The sequence below is a fragment of the Cheilinus undulatus genome, linkage group 7 (assembly GCF_018320785.1).
Source record: "Cheilinus undulatus linkage group 7, ASM1832078v1, whole genome shotgun sequence".
Lineage (NCBI taxonomy): Eukaryota > Metazoa > Chordata > Actinopteri > Labriformes > Labridae > Cheilinus > Cheilinus undulatus.
The window spans coordinates 37,710,363-37,735,416 of NC_054871.1; the positions used below are offsets into that span (position 1 = coordinate 37,710,363).

General features: G+C 37.1%; 1 protein-coding gene across 1 annotated transcript; it reads right to left on the bottom strand.

Annotated features, from left to right (window-relative positions):
* Positions 1–1,288: 1,288 nt before the first annotated feature.
* On the bottom strand, positions 1,289–24,796 carry si:ch73-389b16.1. The gene is made up of 5 exons (XM_041791746.1): positions 24,585–24,796; positions 14,529–14,722; positions 14,066–14,161; positions 2,341–2,504; positions 1,289–2,241 (listed from the first exon to the last, which is right to left on the bottom strand). The coding sequence occupies exons 3-5, from the start codon at positions 14,089–14,091 to the stop codon at positions 2,024–2,026; spliced, it is 408 nt and encodes a 135-aa protein (XP_041647680.1). The 5' UTR covers positions 14,092–14,161; positions 14,529–14,722; positions 24,585–24,796; the 3' UTR covers positions 1,289–2,023.
* Positions 24,797–25,054: the final 258 nt, after the last annotated feature.

A 25,054-nucleotide genomic window follows, 5' to 3' on the forward strand; every position in this document is an offset into this window, starting at 1 on the left:
TGCTATCATGCTAATTCTGTAAACAAACATTTTGACAAGAAGAATTTATTGATGTGTGATCAAACTGAGACAAAACTTAAATGATCAACATGTTGGCAACCTAAATAATATTGGCATCTTAATTTGTAACTACCTAATTGAGTGCAGTAGCAAGTAGCAGTACCAATAGCGTTCCAGGGACGAAGCCAGTGGAAGCCAGGGCAAACCAGGGTTCCCTGAAATCTGATTGTCCTTCCAGAAATACTTAAATGAATTGTCTATTTGCCTTGTCAACCACTAGCTAGCCATGTGAGCATACTCAATCACTAAAAATATCTTAACCTACTTAGACTGGAAATAATTACTTTAATATCCTCAAGGTATGGTATATGAAACCGGCCCCCAAGTTCCTTTATATTTCTGTATGTGGCCCTCAGTGGAAAAAAGTTAGGACACCCCTGGTCTAAGGTATTTTATTTCTTTCACTGATTATAAAAAGTCAGTGTAAATGCATTGGTTTCTCTTCATTCTCAAACAAAATTTAGTTTAGAGATAAATTTCTTCATGTAACATCCATGATTACACAACCAACTCTTACATATGGGTGGATCAAGTAAGAAGGTGTGTCAGATTAAAGATAGAGTGTTATATAATGGGTGTTTCAGGTTTGGCAAAACAAAACAAAAACCCCAAAATCAATAAAAAAAAAATTAAAAAAAAGAAAGAAAACACCCCCCCGTTTCTCTCTCTCTCCTCTTTATTTTATGTTGCCTTGGTACCCAAATGTGTCTCATCCTCTCGAGTCCTCTGCCTCCCTCTTCTTCAGCCAACTTCTCAACCCTAACATGGACAGAAAAGGGCACAGGCCCTGAGCTGTCCCTTCAGGCTCAAGACTACCTTTGACCTTTGCCCTTTGGCTTTCAGCATGTGACTGTGTGTGCAATGAGCTGTGCTTAATTAGGTGTGATCACATCGCTGCCACAGGGAGGGAAGGCACAGATCCAGCTTTCAGATGGCTCACCACAGATGCACAATGCACTATTGATCCCTGTAGACAAAACACTGAAAGCATTTCTTGGTAACCTGGGAAAAAATACATTACAGATATAAAAAAAAGGCATACCATTTAAAAATTACCTCAAGATTTGGCCATTTCTGACAACAAATCACCAAACAGCGCATATAGAAAACAAACTGTGCTACTTTTGTCCGTTGAGCTTTATCACGTCTTTTAGCTTTAATATATACTTTAGATAACTTCACAGTAAAATTGTACAATTTTAATAACATTATAATAGATATATGTGGATGAACTTACAGATTTACAAAAGAAGTTATATGTTGTGAATGGTAGGGTAGTTATCGGAAAAAAAAACTTGATGAATGCACAAAAAACAAGAAATGCAACAGCTAGATAACGCCAAATGGTCATCAATAATAGACATAATTCATTTTTTATTCTAAGACAAGCATACACCAAAATGCATTGATCAGGCTACTATGTGTGAAATTAAGGGCATGCTATGTTGTAAAAGAAGACATTTCAACAAGTGATTTTTATGGTTCTTTTCTCCTGTCTTACATTAAATAATACAATATCAACATTCCTTTTCAAGCCTTACAATTCTACTTAAATTAAATGATAAATGTATGATTGAAAAAATTAAAATTATACCTGATAATTTGTTTTTTAAGTAGAAGTTCCAAAAGACACAACAAGAGCACAACAAGCAAATGCTAAGATCCAAATTTGTCACTATTGGGCCTTCGAACTATGGCGTTTTTGGACTTAGATGGGGGACATATAAAGCAGGTTGGGAAAGACGACCAAAAAAGTCCATGAAATTAAGTCTTTGAGTGCCGAACGATGACTTCCTGCCGAGATGGATGACCTGTACAGAGCTGAATTCTTTCCTCTCCATTGCCAAACCAGAGTTTAAGGTGTGGTCTTACTTGAAGAAAATGTTGCACAGCACCGACAGGATGCATTAGTTGGAGCTCAGAAACCAAGTTTGGAAATGAAAGCAGCTGCAGAGCGTTTGGTTCACCTGAGCCCTGCAGCCAGCTTCTCCATCGCAGCTTTCCGCTCCTCTGCCTTCTGCTGTGAGCGGCGCAGGACATTCCTGAGCTCTTGAAGATGATCCAGTGTGCCCACTAGCTCTCCTTTCACTGTTTTCATCTGGCTCTCCAGCATCTGTGTGTGATGGAGGGAGTTTCTCCTGTACCGTCTGCTGGAGCGTACTTTCTCCTCCAGGTCCTCCACTGTAACACAGAAAAAAAATACATTTAGTACAGAAAGAGGTGAATTATATTCAGCAATGACTGAAAAACTAATGTTTTTTGTTTGTTTGTAATACAGACCCATGTTCTCCTGGAGGTCCATGCTCTCAGAACCAGGCTCTGTCTTCTTCTCAAACCGGCTCTTAGTCTGCTGCAGCATCTTCTCCATCTTGACAAGCTCGGCAGCCTTTGTGTCACTGTCCCGGCGAATTTTCAGCATGTCCTGCTCCCTCTTAGACAGCTCACTGTGATAGTTACTCATGTTGAGTTTTCAAAAAACCTCAGCAAAAACTGCAACTTCACTCTGCTGAAGAGTCACCTGCTGCACAGCCACTAACCTCAACAAGCAGAAGACACAACGATAATGTTCCTAAGACAGATTTCTGCATCCAGTGCTGTTCTCTCTAAAAACAGACTCCTCTTTGTCCTGCATTGGAAGATGAAACGCTATGAACTATTCTGCTGGTCATATTAGGCTTTTTATAGTCCCTGACCTCAGTACATGTCTGGAAGACATCTGGAAACAGTTGACTCTCAGTACACACTGTTACAATTGGCAAGTCATAAGACCGGCTTCACAAAGCCTCTAAGAAAAATTATTCAGTTTTATACTTGATAACTGGTGACAAAACTCTGAGGAGAGCAGAAGTGAGCAACGTTACCCCTTTGTAGTATTTGACTAGATAAAACAACTGCTCCCACACCTGAGGAGATCATTGCAGCTGTTATATGTACAACAAAGTGAAGTAACTCTGGTAATTTGGGTATTTTACACCAAAAAATTCACATCAAAGTGAACTCCAGAGCTTCAGCTGAGGTACAGCTACCCTGGAATTTCAAATAATGCCTTCAAAGAAAGGGCTGGGATGAGGGGGATCAGACATGCCCACTTCCTCCTTCCTGCTGTCCCTAATCAGCCACAACATTTCTCAGTCATTGCTATTTTTTAGATTTGATTAGCAAAAATGTCACAAGCATTTAAGGTAGACTTATATTATGGTTAACATGCCAAACTACAGAAAAACTTTATCCCCATAAGTATTTGAACTTGATCCACACAATACAATGGTTAGTCCCAAGACTTATGTAATTCAAGAGACATTATGTTCTTCAACTTCGAGCTGTTTTCTGACCACATGTCTCTGTTTCCAGGTCTCTCAGTTTACAGGCTGCCATTGGCTTCTCCTCTTGTTCTCTTAGCGTGTTAAAAACTTTCCCAACCTCTGTGCCCTAGGCTGAAAGGTTGGAAACAAACAAAACACTTTGATTCTCAAAATCTCATCATTACAAAACTGACTCACACGGCAACAGCATGTACGCAGACATGCTTGTTATCAAGTATCTTTACTGAGAAAAAGAAAGATGGTTATAAACACTTTTTTTCGTTTACTTTAGCACATATTAATTGAACCTCTTAAGACAAAAACAAGATCATGTATAAATATAGATCATCCTGTTTTAAGACTGAAAGCATGTCCTTGGCAAAACAAACACAGGGCCTCATTCACCAACTGTTCACAAATATTTTTTCTTTCCCACTTACACAGTTAAAAAAAGTTATGACATTCCCCAAAGTTTTCCAATCTGTATTTTGTTTGTAATCAAAAACAGAATTGAAGGTCACTCCACTTATGCACAAATTACATTAAGAACTAGGACTGTAATCTGCACTGAACAGGCCCTCACACCTTCTGGGACTTAGTGCAAGACAGGTTATTGCTTGTTCATTGGGGTCTGCTGCAGTTTTTTCTTTGAAACAGCCATCATCTCATGCCTTTTAGAGACAGCATTAAGTGAGAGCACAAAGGGTTAATGCAATGTCGAGGGACTGAGGCAAATCCTGCAGGAAGTACTGCACATTACCAATAATTGGGACGATAATAAATGTGTATTGTTGGCATAAAGACGTGGTCAAGAGGGACTTGATTTTAGTTTGTATGAATAATTGTTACCTAGCCTATGCCTCTGAGAAGTGCATGTGACACAACTGTAAAACTTTGGTTGTATGTTTCCACCTTTAAATTAATGGACCATTTTGTGGTATGCCTGACTCAGCAGCAGTTTCTTTTTTTCTCAAACCCTTTCATATCAATTGTTTTGAAGTGTAATCATCATAATCAGGAATTCAAATGTATGCCTTACTACCTTGAAGTTAAAATCTTCTATGTTATCAGTCTTAGAATGGATGAATATATCAGAATTTTAAAAAACACAAGTAGACTGTGTTTAAATTTAACTGAAATATAACCCAAGAAACTATGCATATTCATTTATACTGTTGAATGATACTTTGAACTTCCAGATAAATTTTCATCCTCACCTAATCTTACCTTCTGAGTTTCAGCCATCTACTTCATTGTCCTCAGCAGTTTTTTTCTGCTGTTCTGACCATTCAGAACAGTGTTCATTTGAAAGCTGTTTTTCATTTTACTTTTAGTGTTAAAGCTATGATATTAAATAGTTTTAGTCCCATTTAATCATTTCAAACATTTATTATTTTACTCTAGATTTAGTCACTTAACAGGAAACTTCATTTTGGTCCAGTTATGGTCCAAAATAAGTGATTGGATTTTGGTCAAACTTTTAGTCAAACCATTTATTCTCTGTGCCCCAATCTGCAGCAAATTCTTTGTTCATTCCATAAATCCTAAACTGGAATCCTACTATCTACAGGTGAGAGGCAGAAGAGGTGTTGCGTACCTGTAGGGTAATCAGTTTTTGTTTTTGTTTTTTTCACAATGCTGTGATTAATCATGATAAATCACAGCATTTCTTTATTTTTAGTCATTTTTGGATTTTTAAATGTTCTTATTATCAAGTGTTTATTTACATTATTTTAACTTTATGTACAGCACTTTGAAAGCGCTTTTTACTAAAAAATGTATTACCATAATTATTATTATTATTATTATTATTATTATTATAAATCAAAATTTAAAATACTACCATTTACCTGTGTTCTGTTGAGATAAATTAGTACAAGTATGGTGTTTAAATGAAGAAATATTAAACAAAATAGAGTTTTAAACTTAATTGTGGTTTGTAAATCAGAGAGTCTTAATTCACTGAGCAATAGTTACAGACTGCAACTAGCCAGGAAGACAAACACATCAGGTACAAAACAACTTCTGCTGTAAAGTGAATGATCAGGTGTGCTGTTACCCCGAGCTAGCTGAAGTTGCTGACTGATGTCCAGTGGTCTCTCGTCAGAGTGATAAATGTAGCTCGAGCCAGCTGCTCCACTTTAGTTGCCTTTTAAGCTGTCATACAGTTCACGGATTCTTGTGACAGTAGTTCTCGTAGGTGTTCTGTGGTACAGGTCATCTGAAGCGGCCTGGATGATGTCTTGAAGCCCCTTGTCGTCAACGATGTCGATGGTCTGCAGTCTCTGGTGACCCATTAGAGATCACATTGGTTCGCTTAGAAGTTGTCGTTTTGGGGACAAATCCAGGTCTGCTGGACTGCGTCGGTTTAGCTTGGCGTCATGGGTTGATCCCGGGTTGTTGTAAGCATCTTTGCTAGCATTAGCAATATCAGCTATCATAGCTTGATCCCGTGTTGTTATTAGCGTCTTTGCGAACATTAAGAAAACATGGGCTTTTTTGTAGAGCTAAAAATGTTGTATAGGCTAAAGAATTTTACAAAATCCTAGGTTTAACCTGCTGCTGGGGCTGAATTTTTGAAATATTATAGGGGGCGCCACTGAGCAAAAAGCCACACCCACCATCAATTACCATCTCCATCATTTCATTTTACTACTGGGTATTTTTGTAACAAGTTTCACAGCTTTGCAAGTTTTGTAAGCACCAGATAATTCTACTTCCTGTTACATGGGGAATGGAAAATTGTCATGGCCACACTGTTTTAAGTAAGGACTCTTGATCTTAAAATTTGAGAAAGGTCAACACTGGGGGATGTGCCTGGTGTAATTTCAGCAGGATTTGGCCAATGGAATGTATGGAATCTAAATGGAAATTTTTAAGTGAGGACCAGTCACTTTTATCACATTATTCAACATTCAATTTTGAAGGGCCACCATGGCCACAACTTTAAGCTTATGATAAAGTTATGAATAACTTTTGACCTAAGACATCTCTTCTAGGTCTACACCAAAGATCAATTTGTTTGCATGAACGCTCTCAGACAAATTTTTTTCAAATACGACCCTTACAATATGCCTTGTTTTGCAAAAAAAAAAAAAAAAAAATCGAAATGGTGGACTTCCTGTTTGTTTTAAGATATGGGTCCAGGAGGTTTTTTAGTGCGTCCTGACATGTGACATCTGCCCACCAACATTCAAAAGTCCTCAGTTAAACCTGCTGGGGGGGCTGAATTTTTGAAAAGTTGTAGGGGGAGCCATTGAGTCAACAGGCCACACCCACCTACAAAATGAAAAAAAAAGAGTAAAGTAACTCGGCATGCGAATTTGATTTTTTTTGGTTACGAATCATTGCTCTACACTGCAAAAAATGGGTGCCTTGATATAAGATAAAAACACTAAATATGAGAAGAAAGGTACTCAAAACTAGTGAAATTATCTATCCATACAGAAAGATAATTTGACTTGACAAGATATCTTGAAATAAGATTGTTAAATCGGTGTAGACCGAGTCTAAATCCATGTTAAACTAAACCATAAAACTTAAAACTAGTCCATATTTTTAGACCATACATCTTAATGTATCTAATGAAATCAAAACTAGGATGGCAAGTAATAACTGTCACCATTTATTAAACCGTCAGCACAATCAGCAGTGAGTCAAGGTTGCTGCACATTCTCAAAATCAGTCTGACAACATTCAAGAACTTTTTATGGCTCAAAGACATTTTGACAGAACTTTGTCACCACAGAGCAAATGGCAATTATTGTACAAAAAGTATTTTCTTAATGCTAAAGGAAGACAAGACAATCCATAAGAAAAAAGGAAGAATAAAAATTAAAATAATGCTCTGTTATCTTTCAACCATCTTAGTTCTACATCAACATTTTTCAATGAAAGTATCTTTTGAAATTCAGGCCTCTGTAAAGTAAGAATTAGACGTAAGATAAACCCAGTGAGTGATTTAAGTAAACCCAGAAAAATGTGGAATAGCAAGCAATCCTCTTTTCTATTGATGCTTTTGTGTGATTCCTAAATCAAGCAACTTGAGTTTGTTACTTAATCTTGAAACAAGATCTATTTTAATGAGACTGTGGGTGAGATAACTAATGTAGCTTATTTTAACAGTTATTTACTTAGTTTAAAGACTTCCTGAAAAAATGAGACAAAAAAGACATGATCATGCTTGATTTAAGATTATACTTTAAAGTTACAGACTTAAAATAAGAAATTAACTATTAAAATAAGATAAATTATCTAACACTTCTTAATCTAAGTTTTTAAATTTTGGTAAGCACCAAATAATTTGCAGTGTGCATACCATAAGCCCCTGAAAATGTCTACTTCCTGTTGCATGGCGAACAAAAAATCGCCATGGCCACGCCTTTTGACGTATACCCTTGACCATCAAATGTGTAAGGCCAACTCCTGGGGTACTGCCTGAGCAAATTTCAGCATGATTTGACCAATAATGTCGGTATCAGAATGTGAAATTCAGGGGAAGTGACTTCCTGTTGCCAGAGGGTGACGCTGCACAATTCTTTCAAATTTCAACTATAAATGTGTTCTGACGTTGACTGTCATCAAGCACATGAAATTTGGTGTCAATGTATACCAGAGTTATGACCGTTAAAAAATTTAGACAGAGACTTTTTTGTTTGCCGCCCTGCCGAGGCCACACCCTCTGGCAAAAAGTCAGAGATGTTTGCACAGACATAAATCCACTTCTTTAGGCTTTCCTGACACAAACCTTGACATTTTTGTCACCAGTAGGAGGTGCTATGATCTATAGAAAATCTGATCATATGAACATGTGCAGGCATGGACACTCCATAAACACTGGAAGTTTGAGTCAGATTGGACAATGCACATGTGTTATAAATAACTTCCTGTTTGTCAAACGACATGCAAATTTGCGGGCTCACCTTTAGACTTATGAAAATTTTCCAAGGAACATTTTTCATTATCCATGTCTCATCTAGCTCTGTGCCAAAGTACAAGTCAATCAGATCAAATCCCTTGGACTAGGATGATCAAGCATGACCCCTGGAACAGGCCAATAACACCTCATTTTGGGCTAATTTATTCAAAATGGCAGATTTCCTGTTTGAGTTAGAGATTTACTCCAGGAGACTTTTTTGTAGAGCTCCCTTAGTCAAATCTACTTACCCAAATTCATAACTCTCGTTCAAAGTCCCTTTTGGGGCTATTCATTAAAAGCACTAAAGGTGGTGCAACTGAGCCAATTCCTGAGGGTCATCTGTGAAACCTATATCAACCTTGCATTTTACAGACCCCACATATGTATGCCGATTTTCTTTTGATTTGAGAATGATAAGGGGCCCAAAAAAGGCTTGGGACGCATAAAAATATAAAAAAGAATGACAAACCCTTTCAATTTCAATAGGGCTCTCGCACCCTCGGTGCTTGAGCCCTAATAATTCCACATTCCCTGACACATTCCAATAGCATAATACTCCCACCACGGTGTTTCTCTGTGGAGACTGTGTCCGTTAGGTCTTCTTTGGGACTTCAATTCCTATTTTGGCTAAGTCATTCCTGACCCTGGTAGTTTTTTTTTTTTTTTGTGTGAATAATTTAGTTTCTGTGTGCAAAGTAAAACAATGTAAACATCAAGCATAAAACTAGGTGGTTTGGAAAAGCTCTTTTTAACAGCACTTCTCATCAGGTAAGGACTTGTATCATTAAATAAAATGCCCAAATTTATGACCTTAATATGGTCAGCTTTTCATCTAACCATGCAATGTTTGATCTCAATTGTAACATGTAAAATCATTACATAACTGAAGAAATAAGAAGTACTTTTTCTAGAATAAGTGCAGATTTCCATCATATCATATCTATTTAGGAAAAAAATGACCAGAATGCCTATTTTCTTAAACATGTTTGTCTGATAACAGGGCTATGTGACTGAGTGATTAAATCTGATTAATCTATTTGTAGGATATATTTGATATCCCCGAGTTGTTTTTAGTATATATGTTAAATGCCACCTATTCCTGTTTCAATTCAAGCAGCACTGCATTGCCTTTAGAACTATCGAGACCTAAATATTTCTCAAGAGGGCAGTTAATGGTTGTTTTATACAATTTAGACATTAGAGATGTTTTGCTACATCTCTACATGCCTCTGTCCCTCCTTTATTTGTACAGCCCTGCAGTCTCATGTGCTTAGATGGGCATAAAAGATGTGACCTTCTATGCTAATTAGGTGAAACATGCACAAGCGTCCAGCTTATGAGCACACAGCATTCATCAGTTTAAGGTGTGAACAATTCAGCAGTTTCATGAATGTGATATAAGTTCCCCTGCAAAAAAATCTTAAGAACAAATTTAAGAAAAATCTAAAGAAGACATTAGTGGATGAGGTCCATTCTTTCTTATTTTAAGAAGAAAAGAGTGTGCCTTTTAAGGTTTTGGATTGATGTAAGCTCTATTTCAGGAATGAATTGAATACATCCTCAGGGTAATCTTTTCATTTCAAACCTCTCAAAGGCTCTAGTGTCCAAACAGATAAGACTTATCTACAATGAACTGACTATGCGGCAAAAATCCCCATACATACAGACTGGAGCTGTTGTAAACAAGGAATGTTCCTGATTAAATAAATTAAGATGATTAAACAATGCATATCACTGTGTTCAGCACATCTGATCCTTATCTTACAGCTCAGTGTCCAGAGGCCTGTGGCTGCAGCAGCAGCTGCTCCTGCTGGGTTATTTTAGATGGTATTTTAGATGGAGCTTCACCCGAGGATCTGATTCTCAACCCTGCATGCAGTGCATGCATCTGGCCACCAGGTGGTGCTTAAAATAACATATTGGCAAGTCAAACAAATTTTCTTTGATTCCTCATCAAACTTACAAAATCATGCAATAACAAGACAAAAACAAAGTTCACTCAAATGTATTAAAAAAGGTTAGAAAGCAAAGTTAAAAACAATCATTCTACGTGCTTACTTTATAAGCTTGTGACTGCTGCCACAGGCTTGTTTCAGAGCCTCATGCTGGCCTTTTTTTTTTTTTTTTTTTTTTACATTTTCCTCAGCAAAGGTGGGTACATTTTCCCTGCCATACAGCACTAGTTGTAAATACTTAAGATTTGCAAAATGAGGTGTACATTTTTATCTAAAGACCTCTTGTAATAACTTGATTTTTCAGGTATGTTGTACAATGAACTTCGCCTTTTTCTGCAGCATAAAGCCACAGTAACTGACATCACACAGACGTCTGTTAGTCATATGACTTGCCCCGATAAAACAGCTTTTCTTATGTACATCCTTGAAGGCTATATAAACATTTATAGGAACAAGGAAACTGGGGAAGAGTCTGAGGATAATCAGTAGAGGAAGGCAGAACTTTCCTCAAAGTGAGGAGGGCCAGCCAAACCTGGGGGTGAGTGTTTACTCCCCATGTGAGGTCAATAGGTGTAAAATTTGAGAACGGCTTGTTTCAGCACACATTTTCTGAAGGTAGAGAGAGACAGGGAGAGAGGGAATGGATTTTTCTGGTACTTGAGGAGATTGTGGACAGGCCAGGTGGACATATTTCTGTTAAAAAAGCCTGAAAAAGTGATTTTTGCATAATATGTCCCCTTTAATTCATAAATTAAATCACCACAAATATTATATATATCAACATGAATTGGAGGCTTACCTGTATTGTGAGTTATCTGTAATGTTGTCTTTGCGTACTACTCTCTATACATTCATTCTTGACCTTCAAAACAGAAAACACTAAAGCATAGAGGCAGCATACCTCCAGCTGGACAAATTGTATTTGTTACTGTCCTCAGAGTACTGCTCGTCTTTATAAAACAATCAAATACAAGCTAAATCTGATCAACCTGCTGTTGTCAGAGAGATGTCGGCTAAGCATTCAATGACTTTTAAAACAGAGTAAAAGCAGACCTCATCATATTGTGTATTCCTGCAAACCAGGGGTGTCAAACTCAAGGCCTGGGGGCCAAATCCAGCCTGTGGTACAGCTACACCCGGCCCGCAAGGTCATATCATATTCTTATTATAACTAGCCCTAAAATGTGGGGTCTGCAGATTTCCTGCAGTATAAATATGTAAACTTAGCCTTGATGATATGAAATATCCTTAAGTCATAAAAATGTGGGGTAAAAATAAAGACTAAAAATAACTATATCAAAAGAAATACATGGGAAAACAAATTTATTTGTGTTTTCATTTTATATTTTCAATTTTGCATTGCACAATTATGAGTTCAATCTATTATTTGGACTTTCATTTCACATATTGACCATTTTCAATTTATTATTTTAACTTTTTGTCACATATTTTGACCTTTTCAACTTATAATTTTGACTTTATCTAATATTTGACCTTTTCAATTTATGATATTGAATTTTTATCGCAAATTCTGACCTTTTCAATTTATTATTTTGACTTTGATATCATATTTTGACCATTTAGGTGCACCATTTTCAATTTTAAGCCATATTTTTGCCTTAAAACATGATTGTGATTTTCTTTTTTATATATACAGTGCTTTACAAGTTTATTAGACCACCACCCAAAGTAGGGTTTATGCCACAGCTGCCCTTAAATATCAGCATTGGTAATTACCAAAATCATTTTTTATGTTTCTGCAATGGTTAATACACCAATATGTAGAAGCTCTTAAACCCAAATGATATTTGTAATGCTAAAATATAATTATTATTGTTATCCATGAATTTTCAAATTTACTGATTTACAAAAAAACTGAAAAAATAGTAAAGCACATTATCATCTCTTGATTAATATGTCAAATTACAGTTGTCTACTTGCATTCCTGAACAGGAAAATGAGTTTTAGTAGTTGAATGTTATGCTTGATTCATTTCTGACCTCTCAGAGAAGCCCAGTGAGCCGGCTCAAATTTGGGAATAAAAAGGTGAATTCAGTTTGAAATCCCTCATTCCTGTTCAAAACGGTAAAATGTCGAGAGCTCAATGAAAATGAAAGAGTCTGCATTAAAGCACTTCATGATGCTGGATGGTCTCTGAGACAAATAGGGAAAGACATGAAGTGTTCTCACAGTGTGGTCAAGTATGCTTTGGGAGTCAATTGCTGAGACTGGTACTTACAAAATGCGTCGAGGAAGAGGCAGGAAACCAAAGTTAACTGAAGCAGATGTCAGACACCTCAAGATTTTAAGTACTAGAGACAGAAGGAAGACCACTGCTGATCTTCAGGCAGAGATGAATGCTTTTAGATCAGAGTCTGAGAAAGTCTCCAGAATGACCATAAGCAGACAACTGAGGGAACAAGGCTTAAAGGGAAGAATAGCTGCTAAGAAGCCATTATTGAGGCCTGCAAACATCCAGAAACGCCTCAAATTTGCCAGGAAGCACAAACACTGGACTGTTGATGACTGGAAGAAGGTACTCTGGACAGATGAGTCCAAATTTGAACTCTTCGGTCAGCATCATCGTGTTTAAGTCCACAGAAAAGCTGGAGAACATTTTGATGCCAGATGCATTGCACCCACAGTGAAACACGGTGGAGATTCCATTATGGTATGGGGTACCATTTGTGGGTACAGTGTGGGCACATTAGTGAAAATCGACAGTATGTTGAAGGAGAACGTCTACCACAACATCTTAGTGCATCATGGAATCCCTTCTGGACTGAATCTGATTGGTCATGGGTTCATATACCAACAAGACAATGACCCTAAGCATACCTCAAAGCTGTGCAGAGACTATTTGACCAAGAAAAAGGAATCTGGAGTACTGGAACTGAGGGACTGGCCACATCAAAGTCCGGATTTGAATCCTATTGAACAATTTTGGGATTTAGTAGATTCAAAGATTGATGGCAGAAAAGTTTCATCTAAAGCAAGTCTGTGGGAACAGCTAGAAACTATTTGTAACTCAGTAACAAAAGAGACAGTGGAAAAGTACATAAAAACAATGCCAGCAAGAATGAAGGCTGTTATCAAGGCCAAAGGAGGCCATATAAAATATTACGTTTTTTGGTTATAATGTGTGAAAAAGGACTATTTAGTTGTTTCAGTTTGTTATTTGCCAAATAAATAACAATAACATTTTTAGTTTTAAAAAAATAAGATAACAAAATATTTTTGTTTTCACGTTTTTATGACAGGTGGTCTAATAAATTTGTTAAGCACTGTACGTTCCTCTTTCTGTAAAACACAGCATTTCAGTCAGTCATTCAATTTCCGCAATTTCTGAGTTCCGTTGTTATTGGCCAATTCCACAATTCCGTTAATGCAGAAATCATAGGGCCCAAGATTTCTTGTCTCAGCTCACTTGTCTTTTCGTCTACTCTCTTTGTCTTTGTAATGATTGTAGGTCCAGGTCCAGGTCCATATCTGATGGCTTCTAGGTCAGGACACGGACCTCAGTTGGCCAGTAAGTGACCCCTGATTCAAAGGCTCAGTAAACCTTTGCAGGCGTTTTGAGTTAATTAGCTGATTAGGGTGTGACACCATGACTTACCAATATTGAACTTTTTCACAATATTCTAATTTTCAGAGACACTGAATTTTTGGTTTTCATTATCTGTAAACCATAGTCATCAACATTTCAAGAAATAAAGGCTTGGAATATTTCACTCTATGTGTAATGAGTATATATAATATGGGTTTCACTTTCTGAAATGAGTCACAAAAATGTTGAACTTTTTCACGATATTCCAATTTTTAAGATGTACCTGTAAATCAGCCACTGCTGTGGCATCTGGAACAAAATCCATTGTTAGTTTCTGAGGTGTACCAGTCCCTGTATGCGGATTATGCTATTCCTTTCCCTTGAAAAAAAAAAGACATAAAAAAGGAATGCACAGTTAGTGACACCAGGTTTCATGTGATGTCTGCTATTTACCTATAATTAAGTATGCATTTCAACATGTAATCTAGTTATCCAGTTTTTAAAGTGTTGATTTAATATTTAATATAGAGGCAATCACCAATGAACACAACACAATAGGCGTTTAAATTTTGACAGATGATGTGAAAGAACATCAACAGTTGACAAGCTACTAGTACTCTGTTGGAATGTTTGAGAAGAAAGAATAGTACTCTTGTCATTGAGAATTATTCCACCACTTCAACTTGTACTGGACAACAGATTTACAGAATTCTTTTCACTATCTTATGGAAACGGCAGATAAATACCTGGAATCCTGTGAGCCTTCCATGATGGCACAAATCTGTCTAGTCTAATGTGGGATATCTGGCAGGTCAGATTGGACACACAGTATTTGGTCAACAGATCATCCATGTCGAGTGTCTCTCAATCAATCATTTGTACCAGAGCACTTTTGATTGGATAGTTGACTATCAGGCCACATCCTCTCCTCCATATGGATCTGTTGAAGAAAAACATAAATGTATTTGTGAAAGTAGTACAATATGTCAAGCATTTGATGCAAACATTGCAGAACATACAAACAGTCTACCATGCTTTAATATGCATCACCAAAAAAACAATGCAGCAACTGAAGCTCAAACACGTGAGTGTACTTGACCTTAAGACTTGTAGTCGTAGTTGCCCAAGGTTTTGCTGCTACTAAAGGATGTAAATTTTGAATATACAGTTGCAAGAAAAAGTATGTGAACCCTTTGGGATTTCTTGGATTTATGCATAAATTGGTCATAAAATGTGTTCTGATCTTCATCTAAGTCACAACAATAGACAAACAGTCTGCTTAAACTAATACCGCACAAAAAATATGTTTTCATGTTTATATTGAACAAAACATGTAAACATTCACAGTGCAGTGTGGAAAAAGTATGTGAACCCCTAGGCTAATGACTTCTCCAAGAGCTAACTGGAGCCAGGAGTCAGCCAACCTGGAGTCAAATCAATGTGATAAGATTGGATGTGTTGGTTAAAGCTACCCTGTCCTATAAAAAACACACACAACAGTTTTGAATTTGCTGTTCTCAAGAAGCATTGCCTGATGTGAACCATGCCTGGCACAAAAGAGCTCTCAGAAGACCAACGATCAAGAATTGTTGACTTGCATGAAGCTGGAAAAGGTTACAAAAGTATCTCTAAAAGCCTTGATGTTCATGTGTCCACGGTAAGACAGACTGTCTACAAATGGAGAAAGTTCAGCACTGTTGCTTCTCTCCCTAGGCATGGTCGTCCTGTAAAGATGACTGCAAGAGCACAACGCAGAATGCTCAGTGAGGTGAAGAAGAATCCTAGAGTGTCAGCTAAAGACTTACAGAAGTCTCTGGCACATGCTAACATTTGTGTTGACAAATCTACAATAAGTAAAACATTAAACAAGAATGGAGTTCATGGGAGGACACCACAGAGGAAGCCACTGCTGTCCAAAAAAACACATTGCTGCATGTCTGAAGTTTGCAAAAGAGCACCTGGATGTTCCACAGCACTAACAGCAAAATATTCTGTGGACAGATAAAACCAAAATTGAGTTGTTTGGAAGAAACACACAATGCTATGTGTGGAGGATAAATTGCACAGCATACCAACATCAAAATCTCATCCAAACTGTGAAATAAGGTGCAGGGGTCATCACGGTTTGGGGTTGCATTGCTGCCTCAGGGCCTGGACTACCTGCTGTCATTGACGGAAAAATGAATTCCCAAGTTTATCAAGACATTTTGCAGAAAAACGTAAGACCATCTGTCTGCCAACTGAAGCTCAACAGAAGATGGGTGATGCAACAGGACAACGACCCAAAGCATAGAAGTATATCAACAACAGAATGGCTTCAACAGAAGAAAATACACCTTCTGGATTGGCCCAGTCAGACCACAGTCAGTGTTCTTTAAAATTTTTAGTTAATTTCACGGACATTTCAGATAATTTATTTATATGTTTCTGTTATTTTCAAGGAATTTTGTGGAATGCATTTGTAAATGTTGGGAAATTTACTCAAAAATCTGGGACTTTCTTGAAAATGTCAGGCAATTACACGGATCTTTTAAAGAAATATTAAATGGAATGTTAGGCTTTATGATTTAAGTTTCATTCAAACATTTGAGGACTAAAGAAATTTGGGGGTACTCTATGGGATACTTTTGAAATATTGTTTAGCATTTTCACAGGAATTCCAGGTCATTTCTTTGAAATTTCTAGGAACTTGTGTGGATCTTAAAAAGCAAAATGTCCAAGGCTGATGTTTTAACTGATCAGGTCCTATGTTTCCCAAACAAGTGGGAGACAGTTAAAATGCATTACAAACAAAGCCCCAGTCTCTGGAAGTCATAGGACATTATTCTGTATGGAGAATTTTACTTACAGTGAAAGCATTTAATTTTAATAATGCCATTACTATGATATCAATTATTACAGAAGCGGATTAGGGCCATTTTTGAAGGAGAAAATCATTTTGGACAATTTCGAGATTAAAGTCGAAATGACGAGAAAAAAGTCAAAACTTGTTATTACTAGCGGATCATAGACACTGTGTGTTTATGTGGCAAAGAGAGATAATCTTTGTTGTTAAATCCAACAATAAGGTATAATTTCACATATTCATTCATGTAAGGCACAAGGCATACTGTAGAGACAGGCATGATTCTCTGTTATTGTTCTGAATATACATCAATAGGAGCACAGCAGCGCTCGTGTCTCTCTTCCTCTTGTTCTCCGTCTGATCACCTGTAGAGAAGCACACGTGACAGACTCAACCTCATTACGTAACAGGAGAATAAAGGGAGATTGATTGCTCTTTTATTGATCATTGTATCGTTGATTGTTGTATTGGAAACTAGTTAACATTGTGTCTGATACAGAAAATGTTACCTGCGAAACACCATTTACACGATATACATTACATTTGTGTATGGAATTTAGAAATAAAAACCCCCATATGTTTTTATTGCTGCTTTCATACAGCACCTCAATGCTTCCCTTCAGATACGTCAGTAGATCTGTTTATATTGATATTGTCTGTCCCACCACAACAAACACTGATCAATAAACAAGTGATGAATCTCCCTTCGCTCTTCCATTACTGAGGTTGAGTCTGTCACCTGTGCATCTCTACGGATGATCAGACAGAGGGGAAGATGAGAGCTGTTCTCTCCTGTTGATGTATGAGTATTTAAGACAATAACAGAAAATCGTGACTGTTAGAGATGGGCGATACCAGTGTTTTTTAATTCGATACGATACTGATACTTTTTTATGTAATTTTATTGATACTGATACCGATACCGATACTTTTGAAGAAAGAATAAATATTGGACTTGCAAACTTTCAAAAGTTACACATTTCAGGCAGCTAAAAGGTGTATGCAGGTCATTCAGAAATTCATTTGGGGGGAAAATTCAATTAAATAAAAATGTTTTAGCAGGTAAAAAAAAATAAATAAATAAAAAAGTAAATAATAATAATAATAATAATAATAAAATATTAATAAAAATAAAATAAACATAATATCATATCATAGCACAACCTTGTATATAGAATTAAAATAGCCACAACATAACCAATTTCTTTTCTTTTTTTAAATTCAGATAGAAGGGCTATTTTAGCCATCTATACCAACTAATTTGAAACAAAAATGTAAGAAACACAAGTCAGTATTTTTTTTATGTTTTCTTACAATTTTAAATTTTACTAAGGGACCACAATGAGTGAGAAAGACAGCCAGGTTCACATCGCAAACTATAAAATGACTTCATATGCAAGCATCTTCTCCGCCTGCCTTCCAGGTAGATTTCAGGACCGGCTGGCAGGTTCGTATTTAAAAATCGCGTTTCGCTCTTTCTGTCCCCAAAAATGTTGCCGTAGACAACATGGCGGTTCGTTATGTCAGCCTCCATGAGCGCGACCCGCAGTAATGTAAATTTAAAAAGCTTTTTTCTAATTTTGTAAAAAGAAAACTAAAGTTTTAAGGGGATGATTGTACACTTATTTTAACATACTTCACATAAATATATAAACATTATATCCCATTTACACCGTTTCTGTTCGGCGAAATGCTGCCAACTTCTACACACTGCACCTTTAATCTCAAAATTGTGTTTCAACGTTATTCTCAAAATTTCAACCTTTTTCTCATTATTTCTACTTTATTCTCAAAATTGTGTGAAATTGTTTTTGGTTATCATATCCATGTACGGCATTCACGTGTTTCACACCTGAACATGCATTTTCTTTGTTTCATACATTGTATGCACTGATGGATTACTAGCACAATAACCTGCTAGCGACGTGAAATGACTGCTTCAGATGAACACATACATTTACTGAAGTTTTCATCATTTATCTCCCATGAATCTAGTTCCCCATAGTTTATACTATCTAAGATGTAACAGACTAACAGACAGATGAATTTGATCTTCATTATTAAATCAATTAAAAACATTTTTTATCACGTTAACTTATGTCAATCTATTCCACTTACATTGTTGCTATGCCTTCTATTATCGTGATTTTTGTCACTCGTTCTTCCATTTAGCTCTTCTTCGTACTGTTAAAACAAAATTAGACATCAACATGTCCTTGTTCCTGTCAACTTACACTTCTGAATTTTTTCATGATGTCAACCCCATATTACCACACCTAACATTGCTTACAGATGCTGTAATGTTTTAAAAACAAACTAATATTTTTCTAATAGACGTGCTCTCTATTTTTATTTACCTCTATTACATGTTATTGATGTGGCTGCTTGACTTAGGGGCATTGTACTTGTAACTGAACATTTACCCACAAAAACAATGAGTTTTAGAGTTTATAAAATATTAGATCCCCATCCATTTTTTTTACAAACCCACAAAAGGAATTTGATTGTTATCTCATTACAAGACTATCATAAAAGTTTCTTTTGTTTAAGATATGCTTCTTTTCTCACCTGACCTTATGATGCTCATTGCAAAATTGTCTTAATCAGCTTTATCTTCATGGAATTATATCCCTGCTTGTCTTAGCAACCTTTTGTAATAACTGTATTTTGACTCTGAAAAAAATCCTTTTGCATGTTTTAATTCACAGTATACCAGGTAATTAACTATAACTTTTATGGGGAATATTTACAAAGACAGCACCAATAAAGAAGATAACAAAAATAAATCCCAAAATTTCCAAAAACCAACTTTATGAAGACAAGTCTTAACACTTTTCAGGGTTTTTTTCTGTTTGGCTTTTTCTTAAGGCTGTTTTGAACAGAACTGCCTTATGTAATTACACATACATACAAGTGTTTCAGTAACTTACAGCTTTTCTGCACGTTTATGATTAAAAATCTGTGTAGGAGATTGGCAACTAACTTTTCACACATATAGGCTATTCTCTTTAGTTAAAAGTAACAGGAGAGGTTCATAGGATCCAGATCAAAATCTTAAGACCAGTTGAAAAATTTCAAGAATTTACATTTTGCGCTGTTGGATCTTAAGAAGGTTCTAGGTAGAGCTTCAAAGTGCAAGAAGAAGAAAGGGGAGTGAGACAAAAAAAAAAAAAAAATTTGAGTAAGCAATTTATTGATAACAATTAAACTGAAATAGGCAGTTCATTAGCTGATCAAAAGTTTAAGACCACAGCTCAAAAAAAGAAGAAGAAGAAGAAAAAAAAAAAGAAAACCCTTCAAAACAGAAATAAAAGTTTCAAAAAATGGCTCAGTAATTAGTAGCTCCACCGTTCTCGTTGATCACTTCAAAAATTTGTTTCTGCATGCTTGATGGTAGTGTTTCCAGGAGGTCAACCATGCATTTTGCAGATTTGTATCTGCAAAACGAACAGTGATACAAATCCCCATCATACTGCTCTACACTTTGAGTCTCATTATCCAAAAGAACAGTGGGATGTCTCTATACACACAAAAAAAGACAAAAAAGACATGTCAAAGTTAGTTTTCAAAAAATAGCATGACATAGACATAAATGTTTCTGTTCAATCAGCAAAACCTGTTATGATATGACAATAATTCATTTCGGATAAATGCAGTGAGTAGAGCAGTAGTAGGCATATGTGTGGAATAATAAAATGTAAATGGTACATTTTGAGTATTCTGAAACTCGAGTCATTGAACCCATCCTAAACAGAAACGTACGATATATGCAATACCATATTTGGGGTTTTGATGGTTTATTGTGATTAATACATTCACAATAACGAATCTGTGTCAGCTTTGGCATTGACTATTTGCTTCTTGATTTCCTAAATGAAAATCAGTTATCAATTCTGTACAACTTTATTTTAATCAAAATTAACTCTCAGCTCAATTTTTGACATTTTTTTCACTGGAAATTATAGCTTTTGTGGGAGGCAGCACAATACATAATGGTGCATCTACACAGGAATTCATTCTGTTCTGTTTCAGTGTTTATAAAGTTTATGTTGAGAAACATTTCACTCTTTATGCAAATATTGTACGATGAAGAAAGTCAACAGAAGTCAGCAAAATGGCTCACATCTACATGGTAACAGTGGGCAGTGTACTTACAGCCCGTAATCACCGGTGAACCTGTCTTTTCTAAAAACCTTAAATAAATGTCGTACCCTATAATAGCGTATAAACCATTGTCTGACACCCTGGTAGCTCGTGGAGAGAATTTAACTGGGTTATTTACTTTTTAGTGGCATACTGCTTAGCTCTGTCATGCTAACAAAAACATACCTCTAGTGCCTGAGTAATTACAAACAACCTTACCAGTAGACTGGTCTATCATTAAAGTTTTGAATATTGTAAAACAGTTATGTAAAAGTCCGACTTACCTTTATGATTACATATCGTACATAAAATCCATGTAGCATTCAACTTTAAGTGCGTCCTCTTCGTTTCAATCGCATCTCAGCAACTTCTTCTTCTCTTGTTTTAAAAATGGTTAAAAAAGAGCAGAGCCAGGGTCCGTTTGAAAAGTCAAAAAAATGACCTCCTAAGTCCTTTCCTATTCACTTTTCCTTAACCCTGAAACAAAAGGTCACAGTTTTAAGGAAAGGTGGGAGTAAGAGGATAGGAAAGGAGAACAGGGGTGATTAAGAAATCCGACTGCACTTTCCCTAGGCGGATGTTACGGACGTGACGCATGTTTTTTGTGTAAAAACTAAAATTTAATGTTGATGGACTACAAAATTCACATCCACCACGATGCAATCTCTGTGTTGTTGTTCTGCGAATGAAACGCTAAAACGTCAGATATGAACTCTGAAGATTTTTATATGCCAAAGTCTCTTCAGGAAGAGGAACTGTGACTGTAAACATCCAGAACAGCAGAAACTTTTCTCTTAATCTGAACTTCATGCTGTCAATACAACAAGATGAATAATGTTCAAGTACTTTTATTTTGCAACGAATTGTTTTGCTTTATTCCCAACCTATCCATTTTTTTCTTAAATTTTCTCATCTGTTAATTTTATTAGTCTACTCTGGTTCTGTCTTTCTTTCAGCGTGTCATGTGAAAAGCTCTATAAATAGCATCTTCCCTGCGTAATTATGATGATAGATATAGCCTAATATTCACAATATAGCAACATGCCGACCTTATCGCTTTAATTGGTTGTGATTTACAAACGTTTATCACATTTACTTTAATATTTCAAAATAGTAAAACAAACACAGTTTAAAATACTGATTGTTTACTATTTGAAGAATATAGAAATGAGAATAAATGAAATCGTGATCATAAGTTGAATGATAAAGTTTTCATGTCTGTAATATTTCTCTGTTCATGCCTACTCCCTTCCGTTTATCACATGGATTATAAGTTTGACAATGAATTTTACTGTTTAAATCGGGGCTAGTAAAGTTACAGTCAAGTTATTCACTTGTTCTGATGAGTGGTCAACATGTGCGTCACTTTAAATGAAGTTTACGCAAAGCGTTGTGGGTCGTCTTTTCATCTCTCCTTTGGTAGAGGATCAAGCGGCAACCTCCCGTCCTGAAAAATGAAGCCAATGCGGAAGTGCAAAAAAATTGCTATACCACGAGTGTCCACTTGAGGCTGGCTGCAGGAACAGTGGAAGTTCCGTCTGCACACATTAAACAGCCAGTTTTGACTCTAGAAATAAACTGGTTTACAGCCTGGTTCAAAACACCAAACGTGTCTCATTAGCTAGTGTCTTATTGTGCTTCCACTGTACAGGGGTGATTTTTTCTTGTATCACGATCGTTTGGATTATATTTAGGATGAAAGCTGATTGGCGCGTCTCAGTTGATTGACAGATAGCTCGGCAGGCAGGGGCTTCGTTTCTGTCAACTGGAATGCTAGCACTTAGTGGGCGGGCCGTTAGGTTGATCCAAAGTTTGGTTGAGACCGTGATTTCAATATGGAAGCCTCCACGAATGGGCTTCAAGAACTGTTTGAGTCCGTCTATTGTAAGCAGACGACTTCCGTCACACGGGGTTTGTCCAGTTCTTTCTACAGTCTATGTAAAGGATGGTCCAGAGTTTCCTAGGCTAAAGAAGATAATAAAGGAAGTAATGAAGCTCCTTGCCTTTTCAGTTGGAGAATTTGAACGGCCTTTGTCACGGCCTACACTAAAATGCTTCCAGGTCATTTCACTCAGTTAGGAACCTTCCTAAGCAAAATGGACTATTTGAATGGACCCCCCATTCCCCCCGTGGGTGGGAGTGGCGGACTGACCATCGGGAGCACCAGGACATTTCCCGGCAGCCTGGGCACCGAACTGGCCCGCTCAGCGATTGCCGAGAGTTGGGACCAAAGGCTCGGATCGGGTTGCGCATTATTTTTTAATAAACAATCCATCGTGCGGCTCAGGGTATCTGTCTCAATGAAGCTCACACAGATTAAACAGCAATGTAGGGCACAAACACACCCCTTTCTCTCTTTTTCTGAGTGAAGGCAGACACACCAGGTTGTGCCCCTGGCCCCCTCCTCCTGCACCCGTAGTTCTACTGTAACGTCCCTCAATAAGCAGACGGTGTGACGTTAGTCAGTTTCGCTGCAACTTTATTTCGCAAAGTCAGGCTAGTGTGTCCGTAGCCGCCGCCAAAACAACAAACATTACTTGCCGTGACTTCCTAAAATCTCGCTCGTCTCTCATCATGCAGCAAACTCTTGCGTCTCTCTCTAACTAAAATGTTCACTGACACTCCGAAAATCTTAGAACTCCGCCAACAGTCACACTCTGAACTACTGGACAGTAAACCTGCCGTGAACAGTCCATTACGAAACGTTGAAAAATGGAGCGAGCCCGCCAACCCAAGAGGAAAGGTGGAGCAGAGAGGGAGTGGCTCAAAAAATTAAAAGGACTGGCTACAGATGCAGCGAAGTGCTGTAAAATTACTGACATCTTTGTCAGTAAGGGAGCAGGTAATAAATTCAACACTAGTGGTGACAACAGACACACAACCTTAGCCTACCCAGCATGACTAGCTTAATGAGGAGGTTAGTTCCACTTTGTGGAAGCTGATGGGGCTAAAACTGACTTAATAAAATAAGTGTTTTAAGTTTTAACAAAGGATATTGCAGATTTTAGAATATAGTTGACTAACATAGACACAACATAATGAATTATATGAAATTCTTGTATTATATTATTTAATTTAACCTTTAGGCTATTTAACCAGGTAAAATCCAATTGAGATAAAGAACATATTGGTTGTTATGTGAACATAACCGATGCATATAAAGAATGTCAATTAGTGAATTTGAATAGCTTGGAAATTATGGGTGGCTTTTGGATTTTTCTTTACAAAAGTGGAGAAGGGAGCAGTGTCAGCACGGTCAGCAGTGCTAGACAAAACAGAATAAGTTCAGTTTATGTGACTTGAGTACAGGTTATCGCAACACAACAGAAACATTTATTTTGTAGGGAAAAGAAACAGAAAAAGCTGTGTGTGGGCACATGCGGAGCCTTTGTTTTATTATTTTACACTCTTACATCAGTAGGTGCCCAACCAAACTCACTCTTGGTGTTTTTCATTAATCGGGTGGTGGTGGCCTGGGATGATATCAAATTCCCAGCCTGAATTATTAAACCTACTCTTTGCCAAATCTCGGCTGTTGAAAAGTTTACATGTTCAACCACACATGTATAAAGCAATTAGGTTGAAACTGCAAATATAGAATATAAGCTGCTGAAAGCCTGAGCATATCTGTCATTGTGTTAAGCTAATAAAACGTTTAACTTACAGGGACAAGATCATTAGGGCTTCATTTTTTCACAAGTGATAAGTTAAAGAAGTTAAATAACAGTACACAGTAGCGGGTTTCATCTTTATAAAAAAAAAAAAACTAGGTCTATGCTGGCAAAAAAGCCACAGAATACGAAACTTGACTCACCTTGTTGGTGTTACTGCACTGTGTAGTAAAATAGTCTTGTCCTCGTGTCTGGCTTAACACGGTTACATTGACCAGATTGCTCTCTGGTCCACTCCGAAGTTTCTGAACCAAATACATTTAGCTGGCCACTCGCTAACAGATGTTATCACAACACTGCTGTCACACGGACCTCTACCGTTCGTCTGCCTTGCTGCCTGCCGTGAGTCTGTAGGTTTCGGCAGCATTTATGGTCCGAAGCGGTGAAATCTCATCACTTTCCCCGTACATCTCCGGTAATCACGCTGCACGCAGCGTGCTGACTACGTCATCATTGTTTACATTTTCCCCGGGAATTCCCCCTAGTCTTCCTGACGTCATCAAAGTCAACATCCATTTAAACAGAACAGAGCAGGAGACAGTAGGCTTTAAGTAGTAAGTGTTTGTGACGCTTTAAAAGCCAACCAGTCTTTGCGTTACCTTGGCTGGACTCC